At 38.2% G+C, this 16,957-nt stretch overlaps 1 protein-coding gene across 3 annotated transcripts in view; it reads right to left on the bottom strand.

Moving 5' to 3' along the window:
• ADAMTS3 (ADAM metallopeptidase with thrombospondin type 1 motif 3) overlaps nt 1–16,957 on the bottom strand; it is a 335,418-nt gene that overhangs the window by 290,375 nt on the left and 28,086 nt on the right. For all 3 annotated transcript variants that reach the window (XM_081587060.1, XM_081587042.1, XM_081587070.1), the window contains one exon: nt 14,074–14,301. In XM_081587060.1, coding sequence (XP_081443186.1) covers nt 14,074–14,094 — 21 coding nt within the window. In that variant the 5' untranslated portion in view covers nt 14,095–14,301. The remainder of the gene's footprint in view (nt 1–14,073; nt 14,302–16,957) is intronic.

The following is a 16,957-nucleotide window of genomic DNA, read 5'->3' as shown; positions in this document are numbered from 1 at the left end:
ACTCCAGTATTCTGGCTTGGAGAATTCCATAGACTGTATAGTCCATGGGGTCACAAAGAGTCATACATGACTGAGCAACTTTCACTGTAATCCTCATTGGCCACAATTGTATTCCATAGCCAGCTCTAGTTTCAAGGATGTCAGCATATTGAATTATTTTAGGTGGTTCATTGCCTCCCTTAACAAAATTGAGGACCTTTCAATAACAGAAACAAGCCACAGACATTGAACAGACAAAGAACATTATCTGCTGAACACCCTTCTCTGACAGAAGCATCTTCTTTGGTCTAAATAGTGTATTTCTAGAGACTGGTTCCATAACAGCTGATTCCTACTAGTTACATGAGTTGTATGTAATGACTCTAGAAATATCTGAACAACATAAGTGTTATGCTTATTTTAAATAATCACAGAAATAAATTTTGTTCCATGAACAATTTAAATACATTCTTCTTCACATGAACAATTTAAAAAATTTACACAATGTACTTATTGATATTCACCCTAAAATTTCTATTGAATTTACTACTTCAAATCATTTACATCATTTTCAAGAACACAATTTCCTCCAAACCTGTTTCAGAATATCATGTTTCAGAATATCCCACTTGATGTCTACTTTATTGAGAATACTCAAGCCACTTCTTCCGTAAGTTCAGCTCTTCTCCTCAAAAACTGAACTGAGCTAGGCTTTTGTCCACAAGAAGGGAAAAAAAGATCGGATCTCTATTTTAAGAGTAATTTTTTTAAATTGCTGTTTTTTTTTTTAATGAGCGTCTTATTTTACAGTAGTTTATGATTTTCAGAAAATTTGCAAAGATAGTACAGAGAATTCCCATAAACCCCATTCAGTTTCACCTGTAATTAACATCTTGCACGTAGGCATGCTCAGTCACTCAGTCATGTCTGACTCTTTGCAACCCCACAGACTTTAGCCTGCCAGGCTCCTCTATCCGTGGGATTCTCCAGGCAAGAATACTGGAGTGGGTTGCCATTTCCTCCTCCAGGGGATCTTCCTGACCCAGGGATTAAACCCACATCTCTTGCACTGCAGGCACGTTCTTCGCCACTGAGTCACCAGAGAAGCCCATAGTATAACACATTTGTCACAATTGATGAGCCAATATTGACACCTTATTTACTTATTCCTTTTTTTTGACCATGCCACACAACTTGCAGGATTTAGTTCCCCAACCAGGGCTCAAACCTGGGCTCTGGCAGTAACTACTGTATCACTAAGGAATTCCCAATACTTTATTAACTAAAGTTTATACTTTATTCATACATTTGTTTTTATCTAATGCCCCTTTTCTGTTCTAGAATCACATTCAGGATACCACATTACAATTAGTTGTCATATCTGCTTAGACTTCTCTTATAATTTTGTAAAATATCTCTAAGATGGATAATGATCACACAAGGATTATAAGTTTTGGGGAGGAAGACCACAGAGGTAAAGTACTTTTCATCACATTATATCAAGGGTACATGCTGTCACTATGACTTTATTGTTGATGTTAGCCTTGATCCTTTACTGAGGTAGGGTCTTCAAGTTTCTCTCCTGTAAAGTTATTTTTTTTCTAGGTCGCTCTCTTTGGACCGAAGTCATTAGACATATCCCACACTTAAGAAGTAGGGAGTTAGTCTCCTCCTTCTTGAGGCGGAGAGTAGCTACATAAATCATTTGGAATTCTTCTGCTTGGGAGATTTGTCTATTCTCCCCAAATTCTTCATTTATAATCATTTATTTATATCATTATGGACTCACAGGTATTTATTTTATACTCTGGATTATAATCCAATACTATATTATGTCATTGTTGAAACTGTTCCAATTTTGGCCATCAGGAGCTCTTCAGTTGAATCTGGTGCCCTTTGACATACTCCCATCATTGGTATCTGTGTTTTTATTTGTTTGGTTAGTTTTTTCAGCACTTCCATACTTTTTTGGCACTATATATTATTCCAAAATCATTTTGTATATCTCCTACCCTAGCTCTGGAATCAGCTATTTCTCCAAAAAACTTTGGTTCCTTTTACCAAAGTTCTAATACCAAAGTGGTATTAGAAACTACAATCTGATTTAATATCATTTCACAATGTGTATAAATCAAAATCAAATCATCATACTATACCTTAAATTTATATAGTGATTCACATCAATTATTTCCCAATAAACTTGGAAAAAATACACAATGTACCCTCGTCTCTAAAAAAGAGAAAGAAATCGAGACCTGGATGATAGGTACAAATTTACTTTTAGGTGCCAATTGTGATATAGTGTGGGAAGTGCACTTGAAATGGATTCAGACTTGGAGTGAGGGAAAAACAGATTCAAACTTGATTCTATCATTTTTTAACTGTGTAGTTTTTACTATGTTACTTAAATTCTGGGATGCTTCATTTCCTTCTATGTGAGCAGTAGTAATAATAGCTAATGTCTGTAAAACAGGGTTTCTCAGCCTTGGCACTGTTGACGTATGTGTCAGATAATTCTTTGTTGTGAGGCACCATCCTGCACATTGCAGAATATTTAACAGCATCCCTGGTCTCCACCCACTAGATGCCAGTAGCATGCACCTGTCAAAAATGATTCCAGACATTGCTAAATATCCCCTTGGGAACAAAATTACCCCAGGTGAAAACTGCTGCAGCAGAATATTCTCAGGCATTAAAGATTTCAGATACATTATTTCTTTAGTGCTTACAAAACTCCCATGAGATTGAAATTATTTTACAGATAAGGAAAGTGAAAGAAAAAGTAAAAAACTTTCCCAGGTATTCCTAGCTAATTAGATATGCTGAGATTTGAGCCTAGAAAGTCTAACTACAAAACTCATGGTCTTAACAGCAATACCACAACTGCCTTTATAAAAGATATAAATAATAATTCTGCCCTTACAGAGCTGTAATGAGAATTAAATGGGATATCATCTGTAAGAACATCTCACATGGTACTTAGTGTAGAGGAGGCATTCAGTAAATGTTGGGGAAATCTGTGTATCTGAATCACCTCTTTCCTCCACAGCAAGCTTTCTCTACTTATTATACTTCTGGTATTTGCCTTTTGTTCTTACTTCTACAAGTTTCTTACCTTCTGCCTACAAATGTACTTAGATGGTTTCCTAAGGAAAAAAGAAATTTTCCCTTCATTAGTTTTCTCTTCCAAGGTATTATATTTTAACATAATATTCATATCTATTTCCCCTTCCTAATCATTCACTCATTGCATAATGCTTTAAAGTCTGACTCCCTTTCTGCCTGTGAATTTCTGCTGACCTAATCAGGGTGATAGCACTAAAGGGAGTTTGACAGACATATACATTCACCCTCTCTTTGTACAGATGAGAAGGTTGAAGCAATGCTTCATGATACGCCAAGGGCACATAGCAGTTATTTTTATAAAAGCCCTTCGTGTTTTCATCCCTATGGGTCTCTGCTTCATATGAAGTTGCTAAACATTCCTTTTTAAAACTTCCTTTTTTTATTTTTGTGACATCTATTTTATACTATGTTTTCTGTGTGTGTTAGTCGCTCGGTCGTGTCCAACTCTTTGCAATCCCATGGGCTGTAGCCTGCCAGGCTCCTCTGTCCATGGAATTCTCCAGGCAAGAATACTGCAGCGGGTTGCCATTTCCTACTCCAGGGGATCTTCCTGACCCAGGGATCAAACCCAGGTCTCCTGCATTGCAAGCAGACTCATTATGGTTTGAGCCACCAGGAAAGAACTATGTTTTCTACTGTGTATCCAACCTTAACCTTTTCCACATTCTTAACTAGTTTCTTTTCTTCTCTTACATTCAGCAAGGTGATTCCCTTAACTATGCTTAATCTCTTCTCATTAACTGTTTTGTCTCCCATGACCCCAGCAGTCATATATTTCTCTCAGATCTGTACCTTTTACCTACTCCATATCCGGAACCACAGGCTCACAGCTTCAATTACCTAATGAGAATTCTTCCTTAGATGTCCTTAGATGTCCTTAGATGTACAACTACCTTGAACAGCATCTATAAAGTGGAAGTCATCATTTTTACCCCTAAAGTATTCCTTTTAACATCCTTGCTAGGAAACAAATCATTGTTTTCTTGCTAGGAAACAAATCATTGTTACCTATTTTAATCTTTTTTTTAATCTCTATCACCCTTATATCAACTATCTGTCAGATTATATATATTTGGTCTTTAGTGTATCTTTGTTTCACTCCAATTTCTATTACTCTAGTTTAAGCTTTTTTAAATATGCCTGGAATATTTACATAATACAATTAACAGCCTTCTACTTCCCTCTTTCATTCCCCAGATAATCTTGGAAACTATGACACATTAAGCTGTTGAAAAGCAACACAGTATGAGTACTGTGATATGTGGCTCAAAAACTATCAATGGCTCCCCATTACCAAAACATCTGCAGTTCAATACAAGACCTGTGCAGTTCAATACACTAGCCACTAACCACCTGTGGCTATTGAGCCTGAAGTGTGGATATTAAAAAGTGAGACGATGCAACCAGAGATTATCATACTGTGAAGTAAGTCAGAAAGAGAAGGACAAATACCATATGATATCACTTGTATGTGACATCTAAAATATGACACGAATGAATCTATCTATGAAACAGAAACAGAGGTATGAACATAGAGAATAGACTGGCGATTGCCAGGGAGGGTGGTGGGAGAGGGATTGATTGGGAGTTTGGGATTAGCAGATGCAAACTGGTATATATAGAATGGATAAGCATCACAGTCCTACTGTACAGCACAGAGAACTGTATTCAATATCCTGTGATAGAGCATAATGGAAAAGAACATGAAAAAGAATGCATGCATAACTGAGTAGCTTTGCTGTACAGCAGTAATTAACACAACATTGTGAATCAATTATACTTCAATAAAAAACATGAGATGAGCTGGAAGTGTAACTACATACTGAATTTTGAGGATAGAGTCAAAAATTATAAAATATCTTCATGATTGAAATATACATATTATATGCTTACATGGTAATACTATGGATGTGCTGTGTTAGAGCACATTGTTAAAATTAATATCACCTTTATTAAGTGAGTAATAGAAATGAAAAATTGCATATGTGGTTCACATTATGTTTCTATTAGACAGTGATGGCCCAGACACCTAGTCATACACTGTTCAGATTTTCATGCTAAATCCACTGTAATCTCCCAACAGTAGATGATTGCTATTCCCTAACCATGCCCTCATTCTTTTTTTTAATTTATTTTTAATTGAAGGAGATTTGTATTGGTTTCTGCCATACATCAACATGAATCAGCCATAGGTATACATATGTCCCCTCCCTCTTGAGCCTCCCTCCCACTTCCCACTCCATCCCACACCTCTAGGTTATCACAGAGCACTGGGTTGAGCTCCCTGAATCATACAGCAAGCTCCCACCGGCTATCTATTTTACCTATGGCAGTGTATATATCTCCAGGCTACTCTCTCCATTCGTCCCACCTTCTCCCCGCTCTGTATCCATAAGCCTGTTCTCTATCATGCCCCCACTTGTTACCACCTTCATGCCTCTGCTCATTCTGTTTGCTTCTAATATAGCTCCCTGTCCCCCAGTCCTGCCCATTAGGACTCTTTTATTAATGAATAACTAAAACCTAATTCAAGAAAGTATAAGCAAAAACACATTTGACTGGCTGTGTAGCTGAAAAGTCTAGATATTAATATGAGAAGCAGTTGCACACAGAGGCTTGGATAATGTTATCAAGATGTGAAGTTCATTCTCATCCTCCCTACCTCTTTCTTTTTTCTCTACTTCTGTTCATTTCTTTCTCTTCATCCCTCACCTCTTCTTTCCTTTGCATTGGTTTCAATTTACTTTCAAAATCTCTCCATGTAGTAACTTGGAGCAACATGGTCCTACCATACAGTGCAGGGAACTATATTCAATATTCTGTGATAAAGCATAATGGAAAAGAACATGAAAAAAATGTATGTATAACTGAGTTACTTTGCTGTACAGCAGTCATTAACACAACATTGTGAATCAATTATACTTCAACAAAAAATGTGAGATGAGCTGGAAGTGTAAAGTACATACTGAGTTTTGAGGAGAGTAGTAACTTGGAGTGTAGTAACTTAACTTCTGTAGCTCCAAGTTCAGCCGCCCCTAAATTAAAAAGTGCCTTTCCACTGTATTGGATCATATATCTTCAAGGTATTAATCACTACCTGGTTGGTCAAGTTTGGGCCACATGCAAATCATGAAACAAGGATGGGGTCAACCTCACCCAACCACATAGCCTGAAAAGATGGAAGATAGCTTATCTCTGGATGAAAATCAAGGTGAAAATATCAGAAGACAAGAAAATGCTTTTTGAGCTGATGAAATTAACAGATATAATTAACATCTTTTTCAAAGTATATCTAATAGATTCCATCATCAAAATCTTTCACATCTCAAATTGATTGTGACGTCTCCCTTCTTTAAATTCCCAGTTCATACCTTTTGTATCTCTTCTGTGCCAACTGCCATATTCTATATTGTATTGTATTATTTCTGTGATCATGTTAGCCTCCTTTCCTCCAACTCTCATTTTATTGTTTTATTACAGTATTCTAATGAATTCCTCATGGGTCATTGAATGCATAATAGAAATTACATATTTATTGAATTGAATTGTTCTTTAGCCCTGAATGTTTTTCAGGTAGGAGATTTATGCACCTAAATACTTAATTTAGAGTCATTAGCAATTAAAAGTAACTTAATATAGTTAAGAAAAGTAATAGTTAATTGCTGTATTCATACAGTATGAACAGAAAATCCAAATTTGTAATAATAGATTAAAATATTTTAAAAGAACCTCCATTTTTATATATGACTATACTTAGAGTCATATTTAAATAGGGAGGGGTTTCCCAAGTGGTGAAGTGGTAAAGAATCCGCCTGCCAGTGTAGGAGACTCAAGAGACGTGGGTTTGATCCCTGGGTCAGGAAGATGCCCTGGAGAAGGAAATGGCAACCCACTCCAGTATTCTTGGCTGGAAAATCCCATGGACAGGACAGAGAGCCTGAAGGGATACACTCCATGGAGTCACAAAGAGTCGGACACAACTGAGCAACTGAGCACATGCTTTGCCTCTATAAATAGGGGGGACTGATGTGCTGCAGACCACGCGGTCATGAAGAGTCATGACTTGGCGATTGAACAACAACAATATTTAGAGTTATAGGAGAAAAAGGTATTAGAAAGTGAGAAAATCAGAAAGGGTAAAAAAACAAGCATAAGGAAGGGAAAACCAGGCACAGCAGGAGGAAGAAAGGCTGAATGTCACAGAAAGAACTGCAAAATCGGCAGAGTGAAACATTAAGATTGGAAATCTATCTTCTGATTCCTAAGCATTAAAGACAAGGGAAAAGAAAAACAGGGAAGCAAAAATTTGATCATATGTGGTAAAAATAATCTCAGACTAAAATTAAAAGGCAAATAGAAATTTGCAGAAAAAATGCTAACAAGGACTACAGATTAAGAACAGTGCCTGATACATAGTAGATTTGCTGAATAAATGAATAAAGCCTTGGATCTCTAATATGTAATGTAAGGAGCTCTTACAAATAAATAAAGATATGGTAGAAAAATTGTCAAAGGATATGATGAAAAGGAGAAATGATCAAAAAGCATGTGAAATTAAAAGTGAAACTTTAATGAATGCAAAATCAAGCCATGAGCTACTTTTACTTCATATAATGCTATGGGAATGCGAATTTATACTTTTCTGGGAAAAACTGATATTGTATTGCTTGACTATCACTGCATATCAAACACCTTTAAGATTTCAGTGGCTTTCAAAAATAAGCATTTGTTTCTCACTTACAGGTTTCTGGGGCAGGTTTCTGCTCCATACTGAAATTCCTGTTGGTGCGGTCTCCTCTAACATACATCTCATTCTTCTTCTGAAGTGTGCTGGCCAGAGCAAGATTGTCTCATGGTAAAGGGAGAGATACAGAAGGGCAACCTTAGGACTCAGGCTCAGCACAGAGCATAAAGCAAAGTGAATCACAAGACCTACTGTGAGCCAAAGAGTAGGGACATATGCTCCATCCAAATGAAACCACCACAGGGTCGTGGATTTAGTGGAGGAGGAAGAATGGGTCCAAGCATTCAATCTCCTTACAGGTATTTTACTTTTCTGGAAAATGTTAATGAATGTCCAGAAGTAGTCAAACTAGCAACAAGGTCCAATCCCTCCTCTGTCTATTGCTGTTGCTGTTTGGGTGGTTGTGGTTTGAATACCCTTCCACAGGGTGTGCATTCTGCAGTATCTACCACAGACCTCATGACTCCATATTGCCCCAGGCTTAACAGTTTTGTAGGGACTTGACCTGGTCCGGCAGGCATTTGAGCTTGACTTCCCTGGTTTAGAGTGACACCACTTCACCACTACTGTTAATTGTGAACAAACTAAAATTTCCTCAAAGATCCAAATATAAGAAAATAGATAAAATAAGGCTCAGATATAATATGCAACATTATATAGACAAATAGTTTTTGTAAATTATATTTAATAATATCTGGAAATCCTTCCAGTGTAATAACAGGAAAGGTATCACTGTACGCGTGCATGCTCAGTTGCTCAGTTGTATTGGACTCTTTGTGACACCATGGACTGTAGCCTGCCAGGCTCCATTGTCCATGGAACTTTCCAGGCAAGAATACTGGAGCAGGTTGCCATTTCCTACTGCAGGGGATCTTCCTGACACAGGGATTGAACCCATGTCTCCTGTGTCTCCAGCATTAGTAGGTGATTCTTAACCACTGAGCCACTTGGGAGCCATTACTCTATAGCTATATATAATTATGTTTTAAGTTTTATAAGTGAAATAATGTATATATACATTAAATACACTTATTAAAGAGGACTGGTAGAAAATATGTCAAATATATATGACCATCTCCTGAAGTTAAATTTACCACTAATTGCTGTTTTCTTCTTTGTGTTGTTCTGTGTCATTGTAATTCTGTACAATGAATATTATTACTTTTTTAATAAATAAATAAATATAAAAAACAAACTGCTCTTTTGCCCACAAATCTAGATAGTACATTTAAACATTAATCATACTGCAAGGACTTAAAAGTAATTTCACATAGAACCATCCCTTTCAGTTTGCAAGCTGGAAACTGAATAGACTGGTTCCATTCTTAGCTGACACAGGGCATGCCTTGAGGCTATTGTGGCTTCAGTTCTAGATCACCACAATGAAGCAAGCACTGCAATAAAGCAGAACACATGAATTTTTTGGTTTCCTAGTGCATGTAAGTTATATTTACAGTATAGTGTGCTCTAGTAAATGTGTGATAGCATTATGGCTTTAAAAAGTCCCCCCCAAATGTACATACCTTAATTGAAAAAATACTTTATTGTTAAACAATTCTAACCATCATCTGACTGTGCAGGGTTGCCACAATACTTCAATTTGCAAAAACTGCAATATCTGTGAAGTACAATAAAACACGGTACAACTGTGTGCAACATTCACTCCTCCCTCTGTATGGTACATTCCCTTATATTATTTATCAATGTATTTTCTTCTCCAAGTAGATTACACATGACTGTGGGGATGGGATGGCTTTGTTACATTTCTCATGTCACCTAGTACAATGTCTTATACAGTAATAATGATAATCCTAACATGCTAAAAACATTATTTCATCTTCACCACAACCTTACAACGTAATAATGCCATTTCTATGTGGTCCTCATTTTACAGATGGGGAAGATGAGACTTAGATTAAGTAATTTACCCAAGGTTACACACAGAATTAGCAGTAAAGCCAGGATTTGAGTCCAAGCAGTTTGGTTCCAGAGCCTTCTCTGAACAAAGAAAAGTCATTAAATGTGCCGGTCTTGGGTCAGAATCCATCAGACTCATTTCTTCTCTTTGTCTGCTCTCCTTAAGCCCGTTTTTCTAATATTCCCTTGTTAACTCATTGATTGAGTTCAACCAGTGAAAGGCACTAGTGGAATCATGGAGGATGGGAAGAAGGGAGAAAGAGGGCAGCCTCTTGACTCGGGTCTCCAGCTCCTGCTAGGCTGAGCCAGCCTGTTCCAGCTTCTGCTCTGTGGCCCTGGCTCCCTTGAACCTTCTGCTTTTCCCTTTCAGCCAGGGCTACCACAACTTCTTGTCACTAATCTCTGCCTCAGTGACCTCTGTTTGGCTTCTCGGCTCTTTCCTGATCTGTTTAACCAATTCCAGGGATTAAATTCCCTGTTTCAAATATCTACATTTTCCACAAAACATCATCAGCTACAATTTTCCCAGAAGACTGCCTACTGGTCTTTACATCCAAACTTCATAAATTATATGAATTTCTCAAAACAATGTTTTTTGATTGACATTTATAAAACAAATGTTTATATTTATATCCCCAAACTCTGCAGACCATTTTAAATAAAGTCCCCAAGTATGAGGGGAAAGCCTTGCATCACACCCCAAATACAAATGGTAGCACACCAGAATCACCTTTGACATTGCTGTTGTTTAGTTGGTAAGTCGTTTCTGACTCTTTTGCGACCCCATGGACTATAGACCACCAGGCTCCTCTGTCCATGGGGTTTCCCAGGCACGAATCCTGGAGTGGGTTGCCATTTCCTTCTCCAATCAGAATAACCTACAGACATTTTGAAAAGTATGCCAACACCATCCAAGGACTATTACTGTGTCACTCTTGGAGCCCTGACCTTACATGTTTGTTTGAAATTGACATCCACCAACCTATGAGGGCTCCAAAATCACTGCTGATGGTGATTGCAGCCACAAAATTAAAAGACGCTTACTCCTTGGAAGGAAGGTTATGACCAATCTAGATAGCATATTTAAAAGCAGAGACATTACTTTGCCAACAAAGGTCCGTCTAGTCAAGGCTATGGTTTTTCCGGTGGTCATGTATGGATGTGAGAGTTGGACGGTGAAGAAAGCTGAGTGCTGAAGAATTGATGCTTTCGAAATGTGGTGTTGGAGAAGACTCTTGAGAGTCCCTTGGACTGCAAGGAGATCCAACCAGTCCATCCTAAAGGAGATCAGTCCTGGGTGTTCATTGGAAAGACTGATGTTGAAGCTGAGACTCCAATACTTTGGCCACCTCATGTGAAGAGTTGACTCATTGGAAAAGACCCTAATGCTGGGAAGGATTGGGGGCAGGAGGAGAAGGGGACGACAGAGGATGAGATGGTTGGATGGCATCACTACTCGATGGACATGGGTTTGGGTAGACTCTGGGAGTTGGTGATGGACAGGGAGGCCTGGCGTGCTGCGATTCATTGGGTCGCAAAGAGTCGGACACGACTGAGCGACTGAACTGAACTGAACTGAACTAGGTTCACTATAAGGGCAGGTGATTTCTTCACTTACTGCTAGAGTTCCATCTTTTAGAATGATGTTTGACATACATTAGATGCTCACCAGCTATCTTGTTAAATTAAGCACCTAGTAGGTGCTTTAGTTATTTCATCTATACATTTCAGAGGATTTCCACCACAATACCTTTGATAGAGTTGAAAATGAATCAATTTACCACCTTTTGATACTTTTTAAAATGAATAGTTAAAACTCTACAGAATATTTGCTGACTGAAAACAGAAAACCACAGAACTGAAGAATTTATCCTTGGCCAGCAGTGATCAGATCTTGTGTTACTGTAGAGTTGTCCTGAAAACCAAAGAACTTCAGAGATCCAGAGAAAGAGAGAAGGAACTTTTCTAATACTACTACAAAAATGAAAATTAAAAAGCAGAGACTGGAATGGAGTTGCTGAGAGTCAGAATTTTCCCCCTTACTGGCTCTAGCACAAGAATCAGGAGACTTTTTAGAAACAATATAGTTTTGGCAAAGAAGGATATGATTTTTGATAGTGACTTAAGCTCCATTTTATCACATGTAATATGTAGATAACAATATTTACCCTAAGCTACATCATAGGAATTGGAGAAGAGAAAATCATCTAAAAATTCTCTGTGTAAAAGATAGCATTTTATGATCTGCCAAGTTCCATACCATCAAAATACTTTGAAAAGAAGAAAACTCAATATATTGTGCACATCTAATTTATAAACACTCAAATGACTTTGGATGACAGCATGGGCTACTGTAGTGAAATATATTGAAGTATTTCAAACCAAAAACTCTATCTAAAAAAACTATGAAAGTGCTAGTCACTTAGTCATGTCTGACTTTTCGGGACCCTGTGAACTGTAGCCTGCCAGGCTCCTCTGTCTGTGGAATTGTCCAGGCAAGAATACTGGAGTGGGTTATCATGCCCTCCTCCACGGGATCTTCCCCACCCAGGGATTGAACCCAGGATTCCTACATCGCTGGCAGATTCTTTACCCTCTGAGCCACTAGGATAAAAACCTATATGGTGATTAAAAACTAAAAATTTCTACCAGTCATAATGCTTTCAAATATTGATTTACAAAAACACATGTCAAGAACAATAGAAATTTTACAACTATCCATTATCATTTATATCTGTATTTCATACTAGAAATTAATACAAAGACTAAATGATTACTGTTCATCAATGGGAAGCAGGAACTGAGGAACCCCTGAGTTGTAAACTTAGTGATATTTAAACAGCCTGTAGGAAAAAAAAAAGATTATGTAAAAAAACCTCTGAAAGCCAAAATCTGAAGTAGGGAAGTCTCTTACAATCCAGGCACTGACTGCAAGCCATCTATCCGGAAACGTGTAAGCAAATCAGCGGCAAAACCTTTGCTGCCTTTCTCAACCAGGCGTCATCTTTCCCCGTGCCAGAGGGCTGCATGGAGAAAATACTCCTTAATTGCTTTCATCTGTGCTTATAATGAGTGATATTTTTGAAACGAATCTCTAAATGACCTCTTCTTTTCCTCACTACAGATTTGATGTGCTTTGTTTTTCAGTCCTCGCTGTGAGCTTAGTCAGGCAACGCCGCGCAGTCCTGACCGTCTGGGGCTCAGGTAGTGACACTGTGGAGTTCTAGCTGTGAGGTCTATGGGAGGTACTTTTGTACTAAGAAGTATGGACCCTGGATACTCCAAGAAAAGGTCGGCATTGTCACTGCGGACTTCTCTTTTCTCACGGTAGCCTGGCAACCAGACTGCGTCTCTTTGATGGAGGGCGTTCCGACTAGAAAACAGCTTTATGAAAAGTGTCAGGGTCATCTTTAGAAACCCGAAGAAAACAAAACAAAACCCCCCAAAAAAGCCTACCACCAAGAAGGCAAAGAGAAAAAAAAAACCTCCGCACAACTCAATTATTCAGCTCCACACAACTGCGCCTGTCAGGTCTTCGTAACAACACTCACTTGAATTTAATTAAGTTTGTCCGAGTCGCCTGTGAACTGCTCTGCCGGACCTGCCTGAACGGGATGAAAAGCCTGAAGGCAGACCCCTTGAGGCCATTGTTGATAAGGAGGGGCTCTGCATTCTGAAGTTAGGTAAATTCCCATCCCCTTGCACAGAAAATGCCCTGGAGGAGAACATTTTGAAGGGAACATTAGAAGTTGGGTGGCCTGAGTGACAAGACAGATGAGAGCTTTTCCCACCAAGGACATGTCTGCCTCTTTTGGGTGCCTGGTGCTGAGGATAAAATGCTGGCTTTTGGAACTCTGAAGTCAAACAATTAGATTCAAATGCCAACTCTGCCACTTACTAGCTCTGTTACTTTGGGGAAGTTAACTACCCTCTCTGAGTCTCAGTTCCCTCATTTTGTGAGCTAAGAAAGATCATGATTAAGGGAAGGAATACTGGTAAAATGCCAGACACTATTGGCTCTCCAGGACTCTATTCCTTATTTTTCGATTTAAATCCTCTAAAATATATTATAATTTATTACAAAATAATTTCCAAACTTGATAACATGATAGTGGACCTTCAAAATACAATGCTAGCAGCACACATCTGTTGCTTCCAGATGCCTCACAGAATGCCCTGCCTTCTGCACTCACCTTTCTCCCTCCTGTACCTAGGCATAAGTGTGTCCTCCGGATAGAAATAGAAATACAGATTTCTAGTGATTCTTCAAGATCCCATCCTAATGTTTCCAAACCCACCTGTCTTACCTCTCCCAGGAAGCCAGTCATTACAGCCCTTGGGTTCTCAAAGCACTTTGTATTTCTTCAGTCTTCGCTGGTGGCTCAGTGGTAAAGAATCTGCCTGCCAAGCAGGAGACACATGTTCGATCCCCGGGTCGGGAGGATTTCCTGGAGAAGGAAATGGCAACCCACTCCAGTATTCTTGCCCGGAAAATCCTATGGACAGAGGAGCCTGGCAGGCTACAGTCCATGGAGCTGCAAAAGAATTGGACACAACTGAGCAACCAAACACAACAACCCATTGAATTTCCCCCCAAATGAATCATAATCTTCTCATGGGCATGGTTGGGTACCATTTGTTTTTGTATTATTCTGATATTTAACAAAGTGTTTAATAAACATTTAATTGATGAACGGATAGCTTCCAGAACAGCTTTATTTATCATTTCTAAATTTACATTTAAAATATTCTAGGAGTGAATTATTATTTTTGATACCTCCCTACAGTACTACAGAGTATATAGAAATGAATAAACCTAAAGTTTGAATCATGGTGAAGAGTACCATGGCATAAGAATAAAAAAGCTAGAAAGTGAATGAATACTAACTTCTCAACCTATAGACAGCCTGACCAGAGTATGCTGGAGACTTTTCCAAATAAGATAACAAATCCAGTTCAGAAACAAAATATGGTAAATATTAGAAATTTTAGCTGTTCAGATATTTTTTAGTAGTTTCATCTCACTAAAATCAAATTATTGTTTTGATTCTAGCTTTGATTAATTTGATTTAAATCATTTGTTTCAATTAAAAAGTCAAAATTACTTTTATTAATCTGATTTTAATTTAGCAAGTTCTTTTCGTTCTGAAAAGTTTATTCTGTTGAGAAAAGACTCAGCTGGAATCAGAGATTTATAAAATTTTCAAATTTAAAAGTACCTGAGATATTAGCTAGTCCTGTTTTTGACAAATGAGAAAACTAGGACCTGGAAATATTAAGAAACTCTCAGGCCTTGCTATTAGTTAGACTAAAATTGACTTATCTGGTCTCCCCATTTAGATCCAGCATGCCACTGAAGGGAGGAACCACCTGATGCTATGGAAATGGTAGGAACCTCGGAAGAATGTAGACATTTTGCCAATGTGGACATTTTTTATAATGAACTCACCCTGCTCAGATTTAAGCTTCTGGGAAGTTTAGGATAAAGAGGATCCCATTTTCTTCACAGCTGACTGGAAAACCAAATTTTCCTTATTAGCACTCTCTGTCTGGCTAACACTTAAATCTTGACTTCTTATCACAGTCATTTTGACCTCTGCCTTTCTGCCTTTCTAGTCAAGAACAGTTCATCACTTATGCAAAGTGTGGTGCCTGCACCAAAGCCCATCTGCAAGAGTGAGGCTAAGAAACTTATACAGCATTTGATTCCACATTCACAAGTATGATTGATGGGCAAAGCTAAATGAACAGTATATATTAATTGCCTAAGTGCACACTGTCAGTGAATGTGTAACCATTTTAAAATTTCTTAGTGTTATACTTGTTCTCATATCACTTAATGAAATATGCTCTTATGCTGCTGAATCTAATTAAGAAATATGAGCTTGTATTTTGCATGTGGCCATCTTCATTTCATTTTCATGATAATTTTTATTGTATTTTATAAAAGTAGGGCAAATTTTTTAAAAACTGCCCTTCACCACAGATAGTTTGAGAAACACTGTTCTAGAAACCTGCTCCTTGTTCATGCTTCAGCCCTACTATTCGTTTCTTACCCCCACCCCTCTGCTCCCCTAACTTTCCCAGCAAGACAAGCTCTCTCTGCCTTTACTCAGAACTCCTCCTGCATCTAATGCCCTGCCCACAGGTCTCTGCGTGGCCTGGTCCTTCTTTCACTTAGTCTCAGTGTTACCACCTCCGGGCAGTCCTGGCAATGCTCCCTCAACCTCCACTCTAAGCTGTGTGCCTCCATCTAATGGCTTCAAGGTCACCCAGTCAGTGCTTTGCCTAGGTCTCACCATTATTTAAACTCGCCCTTGTTTCATGGTTTCTTGGCTTGTTTATTACCTGACAGGGATCTTGCCTAGTTCACTCTCATCCCCTGGTGCCTAGGACTACACCTACCACATCTTGTCAGTGCCCCAATACTTGTGGGATGTTGCAGAAGGAAGCCCCATGTGTTGTTTTGGGCCTATTACAAAAATTACATTACTGTCATCTTTGCCACAGGTCTATAAGGTAGTTATTACCATCCCCATTAACGGTTGAGGAGTCTGACATTCAGAGCCATTAAGGAACTTGTCTAAGATTATGCGGTCATGGCTGCGTTTATGATTCCTAAGCTTTCCACTGTGGTAGGTAAGAAACTCTTTCAAACACTGACATCAGTTGTCAATTATCAACATTAGAGCCAACAAGAGGTATTATTCAAGAATTCTGGAATGTTTTCTGCTTCCGATATAGGCAGAAAAGAGGTGTGCGACATTTTAAAGTGAAAACACAATTTTCATGCGTGCTTTTCAAAGTATCTCATTAGGGTTGCCAGATACTGCAAACGAAAATACAGGATTACTAGTCAAATCTGAATTTTGGATAAGCACGAAGTAATTTTTTTAATACATGAGACATACTATACTATTCCTTATTTGTCTGATATTCAGATGTAAGTGGGCATTTGTATTTTGTCTGGCAATCCTAACTCAGGAGTAAAAACAATAATATTAGTCACAGAAATTGGTGGCCATTTCACAAATGGACTGAAGTTTAAGTACAGCTAAGGAAGTGTTTCCGGAATATGCAAATTTCTTCCAAAAAGTTTTATAGAAAATTTATGAACAGTGACATTCCTTACAGGGTTTTACCACCAAGAGGACATGGGTTAATTTATTTGCCAGAAATGAAACAAATGTT

Source organism: Giraffa tippelskirchi, chromosome 1 (assembly GCF_054371585.1).
Source record: "Giraffa tippelskirchi isolate mGirTip1 chromosome 1, T2T-mGirTip1v1.2.pri, whole genome shotgun sequence".
Lineage (NCBI taxonomy): Eukaryota > Metazoa > Chordata > Mammalia > Artiodactyla > Giraffidae > Giraffa > Giraffa tippelskirchi.
Note: the sequence above shows the minus strand (reverse complement) of the source record. Positions and strands in the feature narration are given on the sequence as shown.